Source organism: Colius striatus, chromosome 5, assembly GCF_028858725.1.
Source record: "Colius striatus isolate bColStr4 chromosome 5, bColStr4.1.hap1, whole genome shotgun sequence".
Classification (NCBI taxonomy): domain Eukaryota; kingdom Metazoa; phylum Chordata; class Aves; order Coliiformes; family Coliidae; genus Colius; species Colius striatus.
This window is the reverse complement of record NC_084763.1, coordinates 53,746,338-53,762,844: the sequence shown is the minus strand read 5'-3', so window position 1 is coordinate 53,762,844 and position 16,507 is coordinate 53,746,338. Positions and strand designations below refer to the sequence as shown.

The 16,507-nt window shown below is 36.7% G+C and overlaps 1 protein-coding gene across 1 annotated transcript in view; it reads left to right on the top strand.

The window, feature by feature from the left end:
- Positions 1-569: 569 nt before the first annotated feature.
- MALRD1 (MAM and LDL receptor class A domain containing 1) overlaps positions 570-16,507 on the top strand; it is a 222,189-nt gene continuing 206,251 nt past the window's right edge. Inside the window, exons 1-5 of the mRNA XM_061997419.1 lie at positions 570-732; positions 4,768-4,908; positions 9,621-9,715; positions 9,795-9,956; positions 14,250-14,343. Coding sequence (XP_061853403.1) covers positions 570-732; positions 4,768-4,908; positions 9,621-9,715; positions 9,795-9,956; positions 14,250-14,343 — 655 coding nt within the window. The remainder of the gene's footprint in view (positions 733-4,767; positions 4,909-9,620; positions 9,716-9,794; positions 9,957-14,249; positions 14,344-16,507) is intronic.

Here is a 16,507-nt window from a genome sequence, read left to right as displayed (position 1 = left end):
ATAACAAATAGGTACCACTCTCAGCTATCAGTATCATGTATCTACAGGCTCTGAAAATGCTAGTTTTTCCCCTAGATCAGTCATTTACACTCCCTTTGGTATAAAATCAACTTTGAATTTCTGAAGTGTTAAATTTAACACAAAAACCCTTCATAAGTTTTCTAAGCACCAGCCAACTCCCTCAGACAAATGAGATCTTCATGAATTTTGGTCACTTAGTAATTCTACTTTATTTTCCTGATATTTTCTTATATTTGCAAACATATGGGGCAATAAATGCAATCAGTAAGTTAATGATATACAGTTGACCTACCTAGCATGCACCAAAATTTTTTCATCATAAATCAATGTTATAATTCAGTTAAATATTATCCAAAGACACACCAGGTTGAAAGTCACTGCTTCACAGAAGCCATATTTTCCTTAAGCTGCAGGTTCAGAATCCAGCATTCTAAAAGCAAATTAGAGAGATGTGTTTAAACACATCTTTTTCAAAGAAACTTTGTGACCAACACTAGGTAGTTCAAGTAATACTTTTCCAAGTGAAAACTTGGGTAGTAACATAGCCCATGAACAGATTCATACTCCTCTGTGTGTTGCATTGCTTTGCTGTGGTAGATACTCAGGCATCTACTGGAAGTCACTGCCAACGTAGTGATGGCTCCTCTGCTCCATCTGGGGAACTCTGCATTTTCACAAACCAGTGTGGAGTCAGCAGTGATGAGAAACAAGGTAAGTCTCAGAAGGCATTACAAATGTGATTGGTTTGATAACTGAACATGACAGCAGGGAGAACCTGAAGGGTGGGGAGATTGTTAACATTACAAAAATGTTTGAGAAGTCTTTTTTTTTCCCCATACTCCTCTTCTTTTGATTTTTCTAAGATAGTTTCTTCCTGCTTAATTTTCAACCTCTGTGTAGCTCAACTCTTTCATAAATCTTCAAATGCATATTGTTTAGCAAAGTGTTTCCTCATCTACATAAATTCAATAGATATTTAACAAGTATGTTTTTTTTCCTTAATACATGGTAAAATTGTTTTGAAATTCAGGTTTTAACCAAAACACCTTGATCAAAGTATAAGTGGCAACAGGATTTTCTTTTATTTAATCTACCAAGGGAGGAAAGTTTCTTGAATTTATGAACTGATAATCCTAGCTTAAGCTTTGTCACTTTCAGAAGACATAGTTTCTTCAATTTCCCTTAAATGACAGATGTAATCAATGAGGGTGAATTTTAACTGCTAGCGTCTGAGTAAATGTGCATCAGAAATCTATTATTTCCAGAATGCCATTACACAAAATGATGGTGCAAATGACTTCATTAAATACATAAGATAGTCCTGCACTTTGTTCTGTAGTGCAAACAAGTTTTTGCATTTATCAAAGCCTTGAATTTTAACTAAAAGTTTATCTGTTTTTCTCCTCACTATGCAACAAATGAAGCTACCATATCGGTTGGTTTTGTAAGGTTTAGCTTCCAATTTCCAGCAGTTTGTCTTTAAAGGATCTTGTGTGTTTATGTGCACACTGGGAAATGCTAATTAGATCATGTTAGCAAACATTGAATTCTGCTGAAATCTGTGAGAGGGAGCAGTAAATTATATCCAGAATCCTCAAATAACAGTTGTATGCCTAGATACATGTTGCTTTTCTTCCAATATGACTCCCAAATACAGATAGCTGTTTGGAACAGTCTAGAATCAGCTCTGGGATACTTGATTTTTGTTCCTCTGCAAATAAGAGAGTTGAGACTGTATTGGGTATAGAATATTTTGTAACTTTTTTATGCTGTACTAAAACGTATTAAATACCAATGACTGGAAATTATGCTTGTTGAATCCCCTGGTATGTGACTAACACATCTCAGATTAGCATTCTTTTTTATCACTTGCACAAGAGCTCTTTATGCTACATTTATCTGCATAGTATTGAGATCCTCAACATACTTGGTCTTGGTTTCCCTAGAAAGAGCATTTCTTCCATGCAGCACTTTCTATTATGTTTGTAGAACGTGCATCAATAGATGCATTCTTCCATAAATTTTTACAGAAGCTTTTTGTGTTTATTATATGAAGGAATACTGCTTATAGACAAATGATTATATGAAGGCTGAGAAATCAAATGTTACTCAAAACACTAGTTTAGAAAAAAAGAGTTCATGGGCTCTGTAAAAGACCTAAATATCAAATAATGTTGTATTTTAAGTGTGAGTAAGTAAAAGATGTGGAACTAGGCTCTACGTGACAGGCTGTGGATGCTGGTGCTGCTTGAATAATGCTCTGTATCACTCCAGGAGAGAAGTTATCTGTCAGACATAAAGATAGAGATCAGGGTGTCAAATTGAAAACTCATCTGCTGCCACCCACTCTTTTGATTTGGAATTATTGCACAATTATTTTCTTACTTGGGTTTCATCTCTCTGATCTCATATTCATGACAGTTCCCTGCTGTTTTCTCTGAGCTCTGCTCAGGCTTAAGAATGTTCCTGCACTGAAAATATGTCAAAGTTGGAATTTCAGATGATGCTTTTTTGTTGCTGTGTTGTATTTCATATGTGGTTGGTTTGTGCCTTGCCACAACATTGGAAAAGGAGCAGAATAAACCCTACAGTCAACTTTTTAACTCTGGAGTACTAATGTAAAATATTCATTACAGAATGAATGATAACAATCTAATCTTAAAAATATTTTACTCTCAGAATATCCTAAACTGAGATTTTATACACATATATACTTAAAACAGAACCTTGAACTGTAATCTGTTTCTGTGACACTTGGAATTTTTCCTTAGAAGTTATATTAAATGTTTGTTTTGTTCACATGAAATTCTGCAAAAAATATCTAGAACATCCCACACATTTCTTCCTTCTGGTCTTTTCCCCTCTAAGCAGTGACTTTATCTTTGTAAATCTTGCTTCCAGCAAGTTTAAATTAATTTGCATTCAAGTTATATTTTCTGTGAAAATGAATGTTGCCCTGGAAAATAATATTGAATGACTAAGGATCTTTTTTTCATTGAAGAAGGCATTGCTCTTGTTATTTTCTACATATTGGTTGTAAAATATTTTCTTCAGCTATTAGAAAGTTCCTGAGGAAATACTGAGTGTGATTTTGTGTGTTTCATGTTATTTGAAGCAGATATACCACAGCAGTATTTGTGCATTTGATGAGCCACTGACATGCTAGTCAGTCGCTTAAAAAGCTAAAGGGTAAAAGCAGCAAAAAGAAGTTGGTTGATGAATCAGCTAATCTGTAAATTAATTTGAGTTGGGAATGCTTACATGAATTATATCTATTTTCCTCTTTCTCATCTTATAATTAATTGTTGCAGTAAGTTGATGTGACTATGAAAGCCATGAAATTGGACATCATAGTATGACAGCAAATGCTGGAGTTGCAACTTTCTTTAAAATGATTACTGAACACATATAGAATAGACCAAAAGCATTAGCAGGGGCCTGAAGTGAGCACTAATTTGAAAGGGAATATGAAGGCATTGTAGCTCTCTCCTCTAACAGGAATTCTGGCTAGAAGGCAATCTTAACCTCTCCTTCTCTACTGTGTAATAGAAAATGGGGATGAACTGAAAGTTTTTGCATACCACATGAAATCTGGAGAGAGTCTCACATACCAGCCATTCTGCTTGGGGTGAGATGCCAAGATAAATCTGTAAAGAGCAACCTTATGATTAGATTTTTTTTCTTCAATCCTTCTACCACTACAGTAAGCGTTTCAAGCAGTGGGTGGTTCAGCCTGGCAGGCATTTACAAACACTTTCATTCAGCTTGGATGTGATGCAAAAAGGTCTGGCTGATACCAGAGGAGAAGCAAATGTTTGTCCCTCCCTCCCAGTAAACAATTATTTATCTGGTAGCATGCCCACCTCAAATTCTCTGAATGAAATGACACACAAAACTGGGTTCTGTGCCAAAAGGGCATGCTCTGCCTCCCTTTCTAACCTAGGCTGCTCCATGGCAGAATGCAGAAGGTGGAGCAGCAGTCCCTTCCCACCACGTTGCACTGTAAGAAACAAGGTCAGAAGGAAGAAAAGGGGAGACTGCTGTTCTGAAGCCTTCTTTCAGCTTTTCTCTGATCAATGTGGTTTCTGCTTTAATGCAGTAGCTTAGTAAAGATGATGCACACTGGTAAACTTTGGTATTTGTCAAATGATGAGAACCTTGCCTTTCTGTTGTTAGACCCCAGGTGAGGGGCATTCTGAGAATGGGCTTATACTCCAAGTTCCTGAAAAATGTAAACTGCAAAATGATGAAATAAACAGCAGCAGAATAACAACAAAAAAACTGCTATCTGATTATTTCCTGACGTAAAGTCTTTGTTATTCAATACAAGACTCCTGGATAAAAAGAGAATGTACTGAAATTCTTCAGCTGATAGCTGCAGTATAGTTTAAGAACAGCTTCTCTACATAAGCAATACCAGTTTGGACAGTTTCCTACAATTAGGTAGTGCACACATTTGCCAAGGAAAATGCCTATGTTAGAATGTTACAATACCAGTTGACTGGTTTGAGTTTGATTAGCTGGGGGAGGGCTTGGTGGTTTGTTTTGGTTTTCTTTTGAATGTTCATTGTCTCTGGTCCACCCCCCCATTTCTTTGTTAATGATTTAAAAAGTAGTGTTTCTTCCTTTGTGTTTTTAGAAGGTTGTTCAGGGTGTTTCTGGGTGCTAATTAAACAGTAAGTGGTGGTGAGAACATATCTCTTTGCTTCTGTATTTGGAATTTTGTATTTGCTTACTTCAATTCAGGTTTTTCCAGTGAAAAGTGTGATTTTGAAACTGATCTATGCAAAGCTCTCAATGAAGTGAATTTACAGCCTGGATGGATAAGAAGAAATGGTCGATCTGGCATGGGGCCTCCATACTTTGATCACAAGAGGAATGACAGTGGTAAGAATCCTCATGTTCTTTGAAGGAACCAGGGCTTCTTATAAATTATGTAATTGTCTGTTTTAGTTGCTTAATTGTATAAGTTTCTTTTCAGTTCAATTTTATTCTACTGCATATTTTCTGACAACTTGTGTCTAGATTTTTAGATAATTGTAAATACAATGACACAGAATTCCAGAAAAAAAGGACAGTATTCCAGAAAGCAATTCCTGTCTTCATAGAGGAGAAAGTATTCAATGTTCAAGGATCATGTTGTGTGGTCTTTATCTGTTTGGAGATTTCAGGTGATGATTTCAGTTTTGATAGCTGCAAAGTTTAGAAATGAGTATTGAGTCCCTCACTTTGAGATGTATTTTTCATTCCTTCTTGTATTGGTGAATGTCCTCTGTATGTGTGTATATCTGTTACTTGTGGCTCCACATATTTTGAGAGAAGATGGCTTTGGATCTGGGTGTGGGGAAAAAAGTTTAATAGCAAGACACTGTCTCAAGGAGGCTAAATCTTATGACAGTCAGCTCAATTAAGTAGTTCTTTGTCACTGTTCTCAGATAAAATATGCCACTTCAACTTGTCCACTTGCCAAGTTAACCTTACTTTCCAAAATCTGGCTTATTCTTTCTGTAAGGCATGACTTTTGTCATAGCTTTTAAGCTAACTTAAGCCAAGTATTTTAGCTCCAGTTATCTTCTGCTTTCCAAAGCTGTTGGAAAGTTTGTTTTTAAGAAAGCAAGGAGAGATCAAATTTGATGACGACCTCTAATATCACAGTAAAGATGTGAGCTAATTGAAGCAATCACCCTAAACTGTTTGATTGTCTTTCCTACATCTTCCATTATTCTCGTTCCCATTCTTCATCCTCACCTCTCCTGTGCACAACCAGTGCTGCAGCAGCCCTCAGAGCAAGTGCTCAGAGGCAGGTGTGCAGCTCTGGAGAGGGTACAGGAATAGAACCTTCTGTGGGACTAAAATGCCATTGTGAGACTGATTAGCCTAGCTGGTTTTCACCTTTTTCCCAAACTGGGTTTTTCTGGGAGTGTTGCAATCTGTACTGTTCAAAGCAAGCAGCACCTTCTACTCATTCAATGAGCCTACCGAACAGGTAGAAGTTCCATCTAATGATTAATGTGAATTGGTGGGTTGAAGGTGAATGCATGAAAAACTTGCTTAGAAATCAGGAAAATGAAAATGGCACAGAATATAAAAAATTTCAATAGAAAAACACTCAACAAAAAAATCTCCACTTTACATTTGCCCAAAAGTTCTCATTCCACATTTGACAGTTTTCATGATGCTCTATAATTAGGAAACTTTATCCACACATTGTTCTTCTAACAGTCTAATTTTTTGCATATAAGCACATCCTACTGTGTGCACTATGCATCTGAAAATAAGTCTGTTCTCGAATAAATGTGGATTTAAACTGATGTTAGCCTAAAAACAAGTAGCTACTAAACTTCTTTTCATAAACACAAGTATTTATTTTATGTAAATTGAAAGCATATTATCTTCGAAATAATAACAGCTCTTTTCATTAACAAAAAAAAATCAAAGTCTATGGAATCAAGTATAACAAACTTGTGAGTAGAATCAAAATTAATCAATCATCCAGAATCTTGCTCCAGTTAAAGTTTCTAGGGTTTCTGCTTGACGGATAGTACACACCTCATCAGGATATGTTAAAGACTTGAAAGATATTCTTCTTCATAATTGATAATACATAACCAGTATACTATTATCCTGCAAAGAACTAATGGGAAGGAGAAAATTTAATTTATGCAGATGCTGAAAGCCAACAAAATAAATAACAAACTAAATATGAGCCAGCAATGTGCCCTTGTGGCCAAGAAGGCCGATGGCATCCTGCGATGCATCAAGAAGAGTGTGGCCAGTAGGTCAAGGGAGGTTCTTCTCACCCCCTACTCTGCCCTGGTGAGGTCTCATCTGGAGTCCTGTGTCCAGTTCTGGGCTCCTCAGCTCAAGAGGGACAGGGAAGTGCTGGAGAGAGCCCAGTGCAGGGCCACCAAGATGATCAGGGGACTGGAACATCTTTCATATGAGGAAAGGCTGCAGGAACTGGGGCTGTTTAGTCTGGAGAAGAGGAGATTGAGGGGAGATCTTATTAACATTTATAAATATCTAAAGGGTGGGTGTCAGGAGGTTGGGACATCCCTTTTTTCTATAGTAGCTGGCAACAAGACAAGGGGTAATGGGGTGAAGCTGGAACACAAAAAGTTCCACTTAAACATAAGAAAAAACTCTTTCACTGTTTCAGTGAGGGAGCCCTGGCACAGGCTGCCCAGAGGGGTTGTGGAGTCTCCTTCCTTGGAGGTCTTCAAGACCCACCTGGACATGTTCCTATGTGACCTGATCTAGGTGACCCTGCTTCTGCAGGGGGGTTGGACTAGATGATCTCTAAAGGTCCCTTTCAACCCTACCATTCTATGATTCTATGAAAAGATTGAGAACCATCAACTTCAGCTGTTGGTTAAAGAGGAAGCAAACTGTTTATTCAGCTGTATATTCCTATTGACTCGTTTTGGGTACTCGATCACCATTGTATCTACCAGAACTGTGAATTGTTTGGTAGTCATTTTAATCTAATTTTTTTTAATCAGACAACAGAAAGCTTGAATACTTGTACCTTTTCATCTTATGAGGGACTGTGTACTCTGATCTATGAACTGAATGACTAAGGATATTGAAATGTATTTTGTCATTTTGCTTTTCTACCTGGAGAATGGTTACAACATACTTTCATTTTTTTGAATGCTACTTCTATTTATCTTCTCATGGCAGCTATTCATGTTTTCCCACTTCTGGTGACTCAATAGTCTGTGTAATCAGTTTTACATTGGTTCACGCTTAAAGATCTTAAATTATATTGTATGGTGACAATAGTACAGAGTGTGCTCTATGGCAGAGTATTAAAGGGAAGAATTCATTCCATCAGGATAAGTAGTTGCACATACATTAGCAGAAGAGCAAAGATCACTTGGTAGATGTTAGTCCTTTGAAGGTTTATGTAATCATTTACTAGAACTCGACCCATTTCTTTAGCTCTCTCTCTTCTTATGGTTCTTATTTTCAGTAAAAATGTAGTTGAACATACTAATGACAACCATTTAAAACAAAAAAAAGACAAACTAAAACATAGCCTGTTTTTACTAACTGAAATCTTATCTTTGCAGAGATATAATATAAAATCATTGCTATTAGAATATCTTGAAATTACTGTTTCTGCTCTATCTGTGTAAGACCTAAAATTCCCATGGTGGGTGAAATCTGACCTTGTTTATGGCTTAAGAGCATCTATCTTTAGGGAACCAAAAGAAAAATGTTCAAAATTTTATGGAAGTTAAAAATCAGGGGTAGGGTTCTGATGAGACACCAAACCATCTGTTGTGGATGGGAAGAATATCCTCGCAGCTGGCATGTTCTGAAAGCGCTGAATATACAGCCATGAAAAGCCAAAGACTGAGGGAGAGTGTGGCCAGTGCTCTGGTAGCAGGCTGCAAAATGTTTCTCTGTGGGGGAATGCTCATGTGGATCCAGCACTGATTTAGTCTTAGAGTCCTTTGTCAATGACTTTGCAGTTACATGTGTGGATGAAAGGTCAGGATGGGTAGTTTTATAAATGAGCTATTTAGGTGTTCTTGCATGTTCCCTGGTACTTTATTGCTGAAGTAATATTTAAGACTTCTTTTCCTTCAGTCCTGTGTGTCCGTTTTTCTCCTTCATCTTTTGCATTCACATATTAATGTCAGAGGGCATCAGTTTACCTGACATTGCTTGGAGTTTGGGAGAAGGGAAAGGAAGAAAAAAGAATAGATTGAGCTTTTGTGGTTTTTTTATCCTTGCATCCTTTAACATTGGTCATCTCTGAAATATTTATGTTCAGGAGAAGACAAATTTCAACTAATAGTATTTAATGTCCTAAAACAGGGTGGTTGCCTTCTATCTTTTAGAATATCTGAAACATTATTGTCAGGGAGAGACACAGTCAAAAGGAATAGCAACAACTCTGTTTTGCTGACTCCTGTTGATCTGTTATACTTCCATGTAAAGCAAAGGTTTAATTTGGACTTATTTTGTAGAAGTAAAGGTAAAGGTATTTTTTAGCGGTAGTGTGGAGATTCTGAAGAAACCTTTTATAATTGTGTACAGGGATACCACAACCTCCTCTCTGCAGTGAGGCAATTTTCTGAGAAGCCAAAAACAAACCCCATATCTTGTGGAACAGAGGAACACTGTAGCCTCCTCTCTTATCTCCCCCATCTCCTTAAAGACTTGAACTATTGTAACAAATCTGTATTGTTAGTCACAACAGTTTGTAGTTTAGGCATAAACTGGGAGATCTATTCAATAATCGGAGTTTAAGCTCTTTGATCAGCTTGCTCAGTTCATTGTACTTTGTCCCAAAGTTTTACACTTAATAATGGAGTATCTGAGCCATCAACATGTGAAACATTTTTCAACCCTACTTGAAATTTCAGCGTGAACCTGGAGCAATACTGTGTCAGTATTTAATATGAACAACAGCTTAGCACACAATAGCTGGAAGTGTGATATGAATATTTTCTGTAGAAAACTTCCTAGTTGTCTTTTCAGTTGTTAATTCATACCTGTATGTTTGCATTTTCTTGGTTTACTGTTATAGCTTATTTAACTTTTTCATCAAGTTTCTAAGATTTCTTTTTTTATTCTTTTAATAGCATATTTCCTCTCTTTGTCCTCTGCAATGCAGTCCTCCTCTGCAACTTTAAGGACCAATGTTTTCCTTCCAACTGACAAAGAACACGTTTGCCAGGTATTTTGATGCATAGTCCTTGTACTCCACTGTTTGTCGTAATGTTTCCCTGGAATAATGAGACCTTTTTCTGTCCTAGATCACATTTCATTATTGGATCAGTCAAAGGAGTGGAACATTGATGGTGGGGCTTCAAAAGTACTCTGAAGGTACTATTACAAACATTTGGAAAGGCTCAGGAGAACTACAAAGTCAGTGGAAAGAAAATACCATCACAATCAATAGCACTGAAAAGTATGAGGTTGGTAAATTGAATGACTGTAAATTGCACTTGTAAAATGGTTTATAAATTGTGGTGATTTTTAAATAAGTCAAAACTACAAAATATGTTGTAAATAGAAAATATTCAGACAAAAGAAAGAAGACGTTTGGGGCTTTATAGTTGACATGAAGAACTACTGCTCGTTCTTATCTCTCAAGGGGATCAAAACCACTGCCAAACTGTATTTGAACTGTGTATATGTCTTAAAAAAACAGTCCTAGTACATCATAAATTTAAAGCTAAGATTCCATAGATGTGACAAAGGAGTGTTCACTTAGCCTCAGTCTATCTGTACCAATAAATTCAAGATTTAATTTACATAGGAAATACCACTCTATGCTATTAGCTGCTGTTCTGTAAGGATGCTTCAGGTGACAAATACTGTACTTAACTATTCATTGCAGCTTTTAGCCTTTGTCATAGAACATGTGCATATGGTTTTATTTTGCTACATCTACTGGAAAACAATGGAAGCCTCATTGGCTATTTAAATGTTTTTACATGTGCATTTACACAAAACATTAACACAGTAAATGTAACTTGGGGCTGTAATATCATGAATGATGTATGTTTACTTTTATGTTTAATACCAGAGGGAAAGTGAGGAGCAGAGAAGAAAATCAGATGTTTTTCTTCCTACAGTAGTTACTGTGAAGCTAGCTGTGAGCTAGTTAAAATACAAACCTGAAGAAATGAGAGTGCAACCTCACTTCAATAAGTCATACGAGTAACACGATGGTAGAAATAATGTGCTAAAGCATCCAACAAGGTTTGGTAATACTGGTCTGCACGACACTGACTTACAGGTATTTTGTAGCATACAGTCTACCTAGCTCGACACAAGCATCAGTGTTACTTTTCAATAACTTACCTCTACCTCATATGAGTATATCAATAGCAATCTGAGATTGTACCAGGAGAGTTTACTTCTAGATTGACTTTTTCATTCTTTATATCATTTAGAAAATTGAATGAGTCTGTGAATGGCTGATATAATATGACATCTTCTTCCTCTAAATTGCTGGATCAAATCCTAACTAGATTATTGTTTGCAAACCTTATTATCCTTTGGCCTCTATAAAGTGAACTGATGTCACAGTACAGCATGAAAGAGACATCTGTCAAACACATTGCAGTAGTCTTTGCAACTGGATAAAGAAATGTAGATAGGGACTTGAAGCTGAGCAAATTTTCTTCTTTGGTTGCACACTTTTCCTCCAGTGACAACTTGCATGATGGTCACATGAATGCAATTCACTTGCCCTTTTACACTTCTTTGATATGAAAAGATCTTTAGCCTGTAGGACTCCCTGAGGTATTTTTTTAAACCAAAATCCTTATAATTAAAGCTTATAGGGAAAAAAAGATTACTCTTTTTGGAGTGTAGAAGTCTCTTTGCAACAGGATACTTGTGCTTGTAAATGCTACAAAAATACTCTGAGATTTTAATTTAAAGACAACCTGCATGTCTTCTTTGCTCATTTGAATGTCCACTATTAATTAATTATTTTTTGTCTCTTCCTGCTCAAAAAAAAGGAAAAAAAAAAAGTCTTGTTTATCTTTATGGGGTAAGGAATTTGATTTTTGGCTTTCAAAAAATCTCTACCTGTAGGGAATTCTGAAATAGAAAGATTACCATGTCTGTGATTACTCACTGCACCACAGCTCAGACTGTGTTTCAGCTGGGTTTTCACAGAATCACAGAATGGGTTTTTGGTATCACAGTTTGCTCTTCTGCATTACTTTCCCCCTGTCCTGTTTCTAACTCCTCGACTTCATTAAGGGAAATGGTTCTAGGCTTGAGGTTCACTGTTGTCTTTGTACTTGATGCCTGTATTTTACACTGAGCTTAGATGCTGCACTAAGAATCTGCCCCGATGGCTGCACTTGTGGGAGATGCCCAGCCAGTGTTAGATCCCCTCTACATTCCCACTACATCTTTACTTGCCACTAATGGAGTTGCAATATTAATTTGTTCTGACAGCCATAGATATTGCATATTTAAGCAGCTCTTGTTAATTAGTTGTGAGCAAATAGTGTCTTTGAGCTGACATTTTCATCACAGACTTTTGTACTGAAAGAACTCTAGATTTTGTATGAGAAAGAAAACAACAATTCTTCACTCAAATAAATGTGGATGGGAGTCAGATTGGTTATTATTGGACTGAATCCCACAGGGGAGGGCAGAGAGCTACCTGTGACTGATAAAGCCTGGATAATCTTTTTTTAGATGTGAGAGCAACTGGAGGCATCCAGCATGATCCCGTGTTATATGAAGGTGGGGAAATTAATACATGGTAAAGAAAAAAATAGAACTGACACTTTTCTGTAGAGGTTCAAGGTTACAGCACTGACTCTGCTCCTCATTCAGTCAGTAGTAAACCTTTCAGGACGTCTGACTCCTCTCTAGTCAAACACTTTTAAATATAAATACCTATTTGGTCATTTTTTTTAACCATCAGAGAAACTTCCCTGGCTGTTCAGAATACCAGGATGTGTTTACAACATCAGTCAACAGGGAACTCTTTGATCATAAGAACAGACAATATGAACATAGTATTTGTCCTTGTACTGGTGATGTCACCAAAGTACACTTGAACTATACATGTTGTTGCAGTGACATTAAACAATTCAAAAATATTGTTTTCTGAAATCAAATGAACAAATTTCTAAGGTCTTGTTTTTCAGTCTTATAAATGTATTGCTGAATGGGAGACGATGCTATTAATTAGTATGAAATAGTTATTCTTTTCAAGTAGACTTTAATATGAAAGAAGATAAACATCATTATATCAAAACAAACAAAAATCCCCCTCCAAAACTTATATCAAGATTAACCCTGTTCCTTCAAACCTTCTGGCTCTCAATAAACTGCATTCTTTTCTTTGTACTACAGCTGATGAAGTATAAACACAGAGGGTGACGGTATTTTTTAGCAATACTATGTTACAAAAGTGCAGTTGTCTGTGTGTCTACTAATAATGGTTTTCTTGAAATAATTGTCAGAGAAAGTGATTACTGGCTCTCCATCTTTCTGTGTTAAAAAAATAATGTGTGTATATCTAAAAAAACTGGACATGAGTTTCTCACTGGGGATATGTCAGATAACATTACATCTCTACTTGTATAATGACGGGATAACTTGACTTTATAGACTGCCACACTTCTTGAGCAGGTCAACTACAGCCTAAGAAAAACTAATAAACAAACACCCTCTCCATCCCCAAAGCCAAACAACAAACCAACTAACTCCTACCACAATTATCTGAGCTGTGTCATTTTATACAATGGCGTGCTGTAATCACTATGATGATTTATAGGATATATGTAAATGTTCTGCTGTGGTCTCTTAAAAGTATGCACAAAATTGGCCCTGAACTCTAGAGCTAACACTTGTAAATTTATTATCAAGATAACCCTATATGTTCATTATTAAGTACAAGACTGTACCTCTACACAGATTGTGCCTCCAGAACTCTGGGAAAAAAAAAAGGAGCTGTAATATCCCCAGATAGAGCTAGGGGATAATGTAAGGGATATTATTCATGCAATTGATATTTTGAGTTAGTTTGGTGTGGTTTTTTGCTGGTTTATTAGAGTAGAATAACAGTTGACCATATTCTCAAAGTTTGTTCTGTTTGAAAACTTGCTAAAAAACTTCTGTGTTTATTGCTCTGACTTTTCTCCAGGTCTCTGATGAATTCTGAAAACAACCAGATGAGACTCACATTTCCAGCCTCTGATGGAATAATGACTTGATAAAAGACAAAATCATTTGTATTTCTTATCTGTTGTGAACCTTGTTAAGATTTTAATGTATTTTATTGTGGTTTTCAGATCCTTCCTGTGAAATTGTAGAACAGTTTTGGTTGGAAGGGACCTTTAAGATCATAGAGTCCAACCGCTAATCTACCACTTACAAGTTCACCACTAAACCATGTCCCTAAGCACCACGTTTACTCATCTTTTAACTTCCTCCAGAAACTGTGATTCAACCACTTCCCTGGGCAGCCTATACCAATGTTTGAAAACCCTTTGAGTGAAGAAATTTTTCCTGATATCTAATCTAAACATCCCCTGGCACAGCTTGGCTATATATTTGTTCAGACAAGCCACAAATATATGCAAAAGCCAGGCAAAATTAAGTGCACGATTAGAGTTCTCGTATATCTTATAGAAACTCTGTGGACTAGTCTGACATATATTGGAATTGTGTTTCTGTTCAACACTAGTGAGTGCCATTTGATGTTGATTTGCTGTTAATCTCTGCAGGTTGTCTTTTGGGGGATGGTGGACATTCAGAGACAAGATGAAACTGTTGCCATTGATGATATTATTTTCAGTGAAGGATGCTCTCTGGCATGTGGTAAGAAATACCTGTTTTTCAGGAGACAGATCATTTTACTTTGTCCTTGTATTAGAAAACACAAACAAAAATCTTTTGCTATTTCATAGAATCATAGAATGGTAGAGGTTGGAAGGGACCTAGTCCAACCCCCCTGCAGAAGCAGGTTCACCTAGATCAGGTCACATAGGAACATGTCCAGGAGGGTCTTGAAGACCTCCAAGGAAGGAGCCTCCACAACCCCTCTGGGCAGCCTCTTCCACTGCTCCGTTACCCTCACAGTGAATTAGTTTTTTCTTATGTTTAAGTGGAACTTATTGTGTTCCAGCTTTATCCCATTACCCCTTGTCCTATTTCTATCACAATCAACTTGATAAGCGTTTTCAACCTGCTCATTCCTATCCCTTGAAACCATCGACTGTCTTATCGCATCTAAACAGTTAGAAAGAATGAGAATAATACCTCAAGGAATCTGGCACAGTATAAATGTAGCTAATTGCAGCCAAGAGAGCACTAAGACCTCAGCGGGTAGAAAAGATCAACTGGTTTTGGCCAAAGAATTGATGTGTTCAGCCAGCTCAGGAAAAGCTTTGGAGCTGACTTTAGGGAGACTCACAAAGCACTTGTGTTGTATTTCTAAATGCAAGGTCTTGATCCTTGTCTGTGTAGTGTGGCTATTTTGTTCCGCTCCATTGCATCCAAGAGCTGTAACGTCAGGCTAGTCAGCTCTGCAGCCAGACCATCCCTGCCTACTGGAATTCGTTAGCAAAACGTTTCCTGTTTCTCTTTTCAACCCAATGTATTTTCATGGGAAAGTAATCCTACCCCTTTTAGCATAAATTGTATTATATTCTCTGTATTATCCAATAAGACTTCACTGTGACACCTACATCACGTTCTCAGGTGACGGCAGTTCTAACTCAAAGCGTTTCCTTTGTTTTTCTGTCTCCTAGTCGTAGCACAGACACTGAGGGTTTGGTCTGAAATTTAAACTCAAGATAGGGAATGCAGTGTTTGTCATGGACCAAGCTAGATTACATGTTTGATTGTATGTACTATGTTCTAAAATAAAGCTCTTTCTATTTCTCAGTAGGAAAAACTATTGAAAATAGATGAGTATAGTTACTAAAATAATAGTGTGCTGAGCAGTTGTAGGCAGATCACAGTTAAAGCAAGATAAAAATCCTAATGTGATGATTCAGGCAGACATGTATATTTATTTCAAAGAGGATCTACCTCGGAGAAATAAAGTTTCAAGTAACTAAACTTGGTCATGCAAGTCTGCCCATGTTTAAACTTCCTGAGAATGGAGAAATATTGAAGCAGATGTTAAATAAATATTTTCAAGCCAGGGCCTATCTTGCTTTTTGGTTTTGTATAGGTTTTCTAGCAGTACTACTTAAATGTAAAACTGAATCTAACTTGTGTATGAATGCAGGTAAGTTTATGCTACACTTTCTTTGAACAAATGAATTTGAAACTGACAATAAGAAGGGATACACGTGTGATTAATGGTTGGCCTCAAGCCTTTTAAAGGTCTTTTCCAATGCAAATGATTCAGTGATTCTCATTTTTTTTTCCTGTTCCTTGGAGGAGTTCTGTAGATGGAAAGTCACGTTTAAGATGGAAAAGAAATGAATTACTAGATTCTAGCAACCTATATAATTGCTTAAGCAGTTCCCGCAGGGGAATATCAATCTCTCTGTACAAATATATTGACTTTTTCATAAACAATATGCTTCTAAAGCAAACAAAACAAAAAATAATGATCAACTATAAAGATGAAATTCTGTCTCAAAGAGATAAAAGATTGAAAAAGAGACATAGAGTACTCAGCAGAACTTATAAATCTAGGCATTAAACTTACCTTGCATGGCAGTTGTTGAGGCATATTGTGTAGCATTCAGATTGAGCTGCCACGCTCTTAAATACCTCAGGTATGTTCTAATTAGAGACAGTTCTTACCCTGTGCTTTCCCATTATGAAAAGTCAGCTTCATTAAGTAATGTCTGTGTTGCTCACGGCAGCCAAAACCAGGGTCAAAGCATCTTAATTTTCTCCCTGAAAGAGGTGAAAATTTACTGCTAAATACTTTTCAATAATTAAAACAAAAGGTCAGAATAATGGTGGTTTTAATTTGAAACATTTTTTTCTGGAGCCTTTATGAAATGTCAGGATAAGCAGA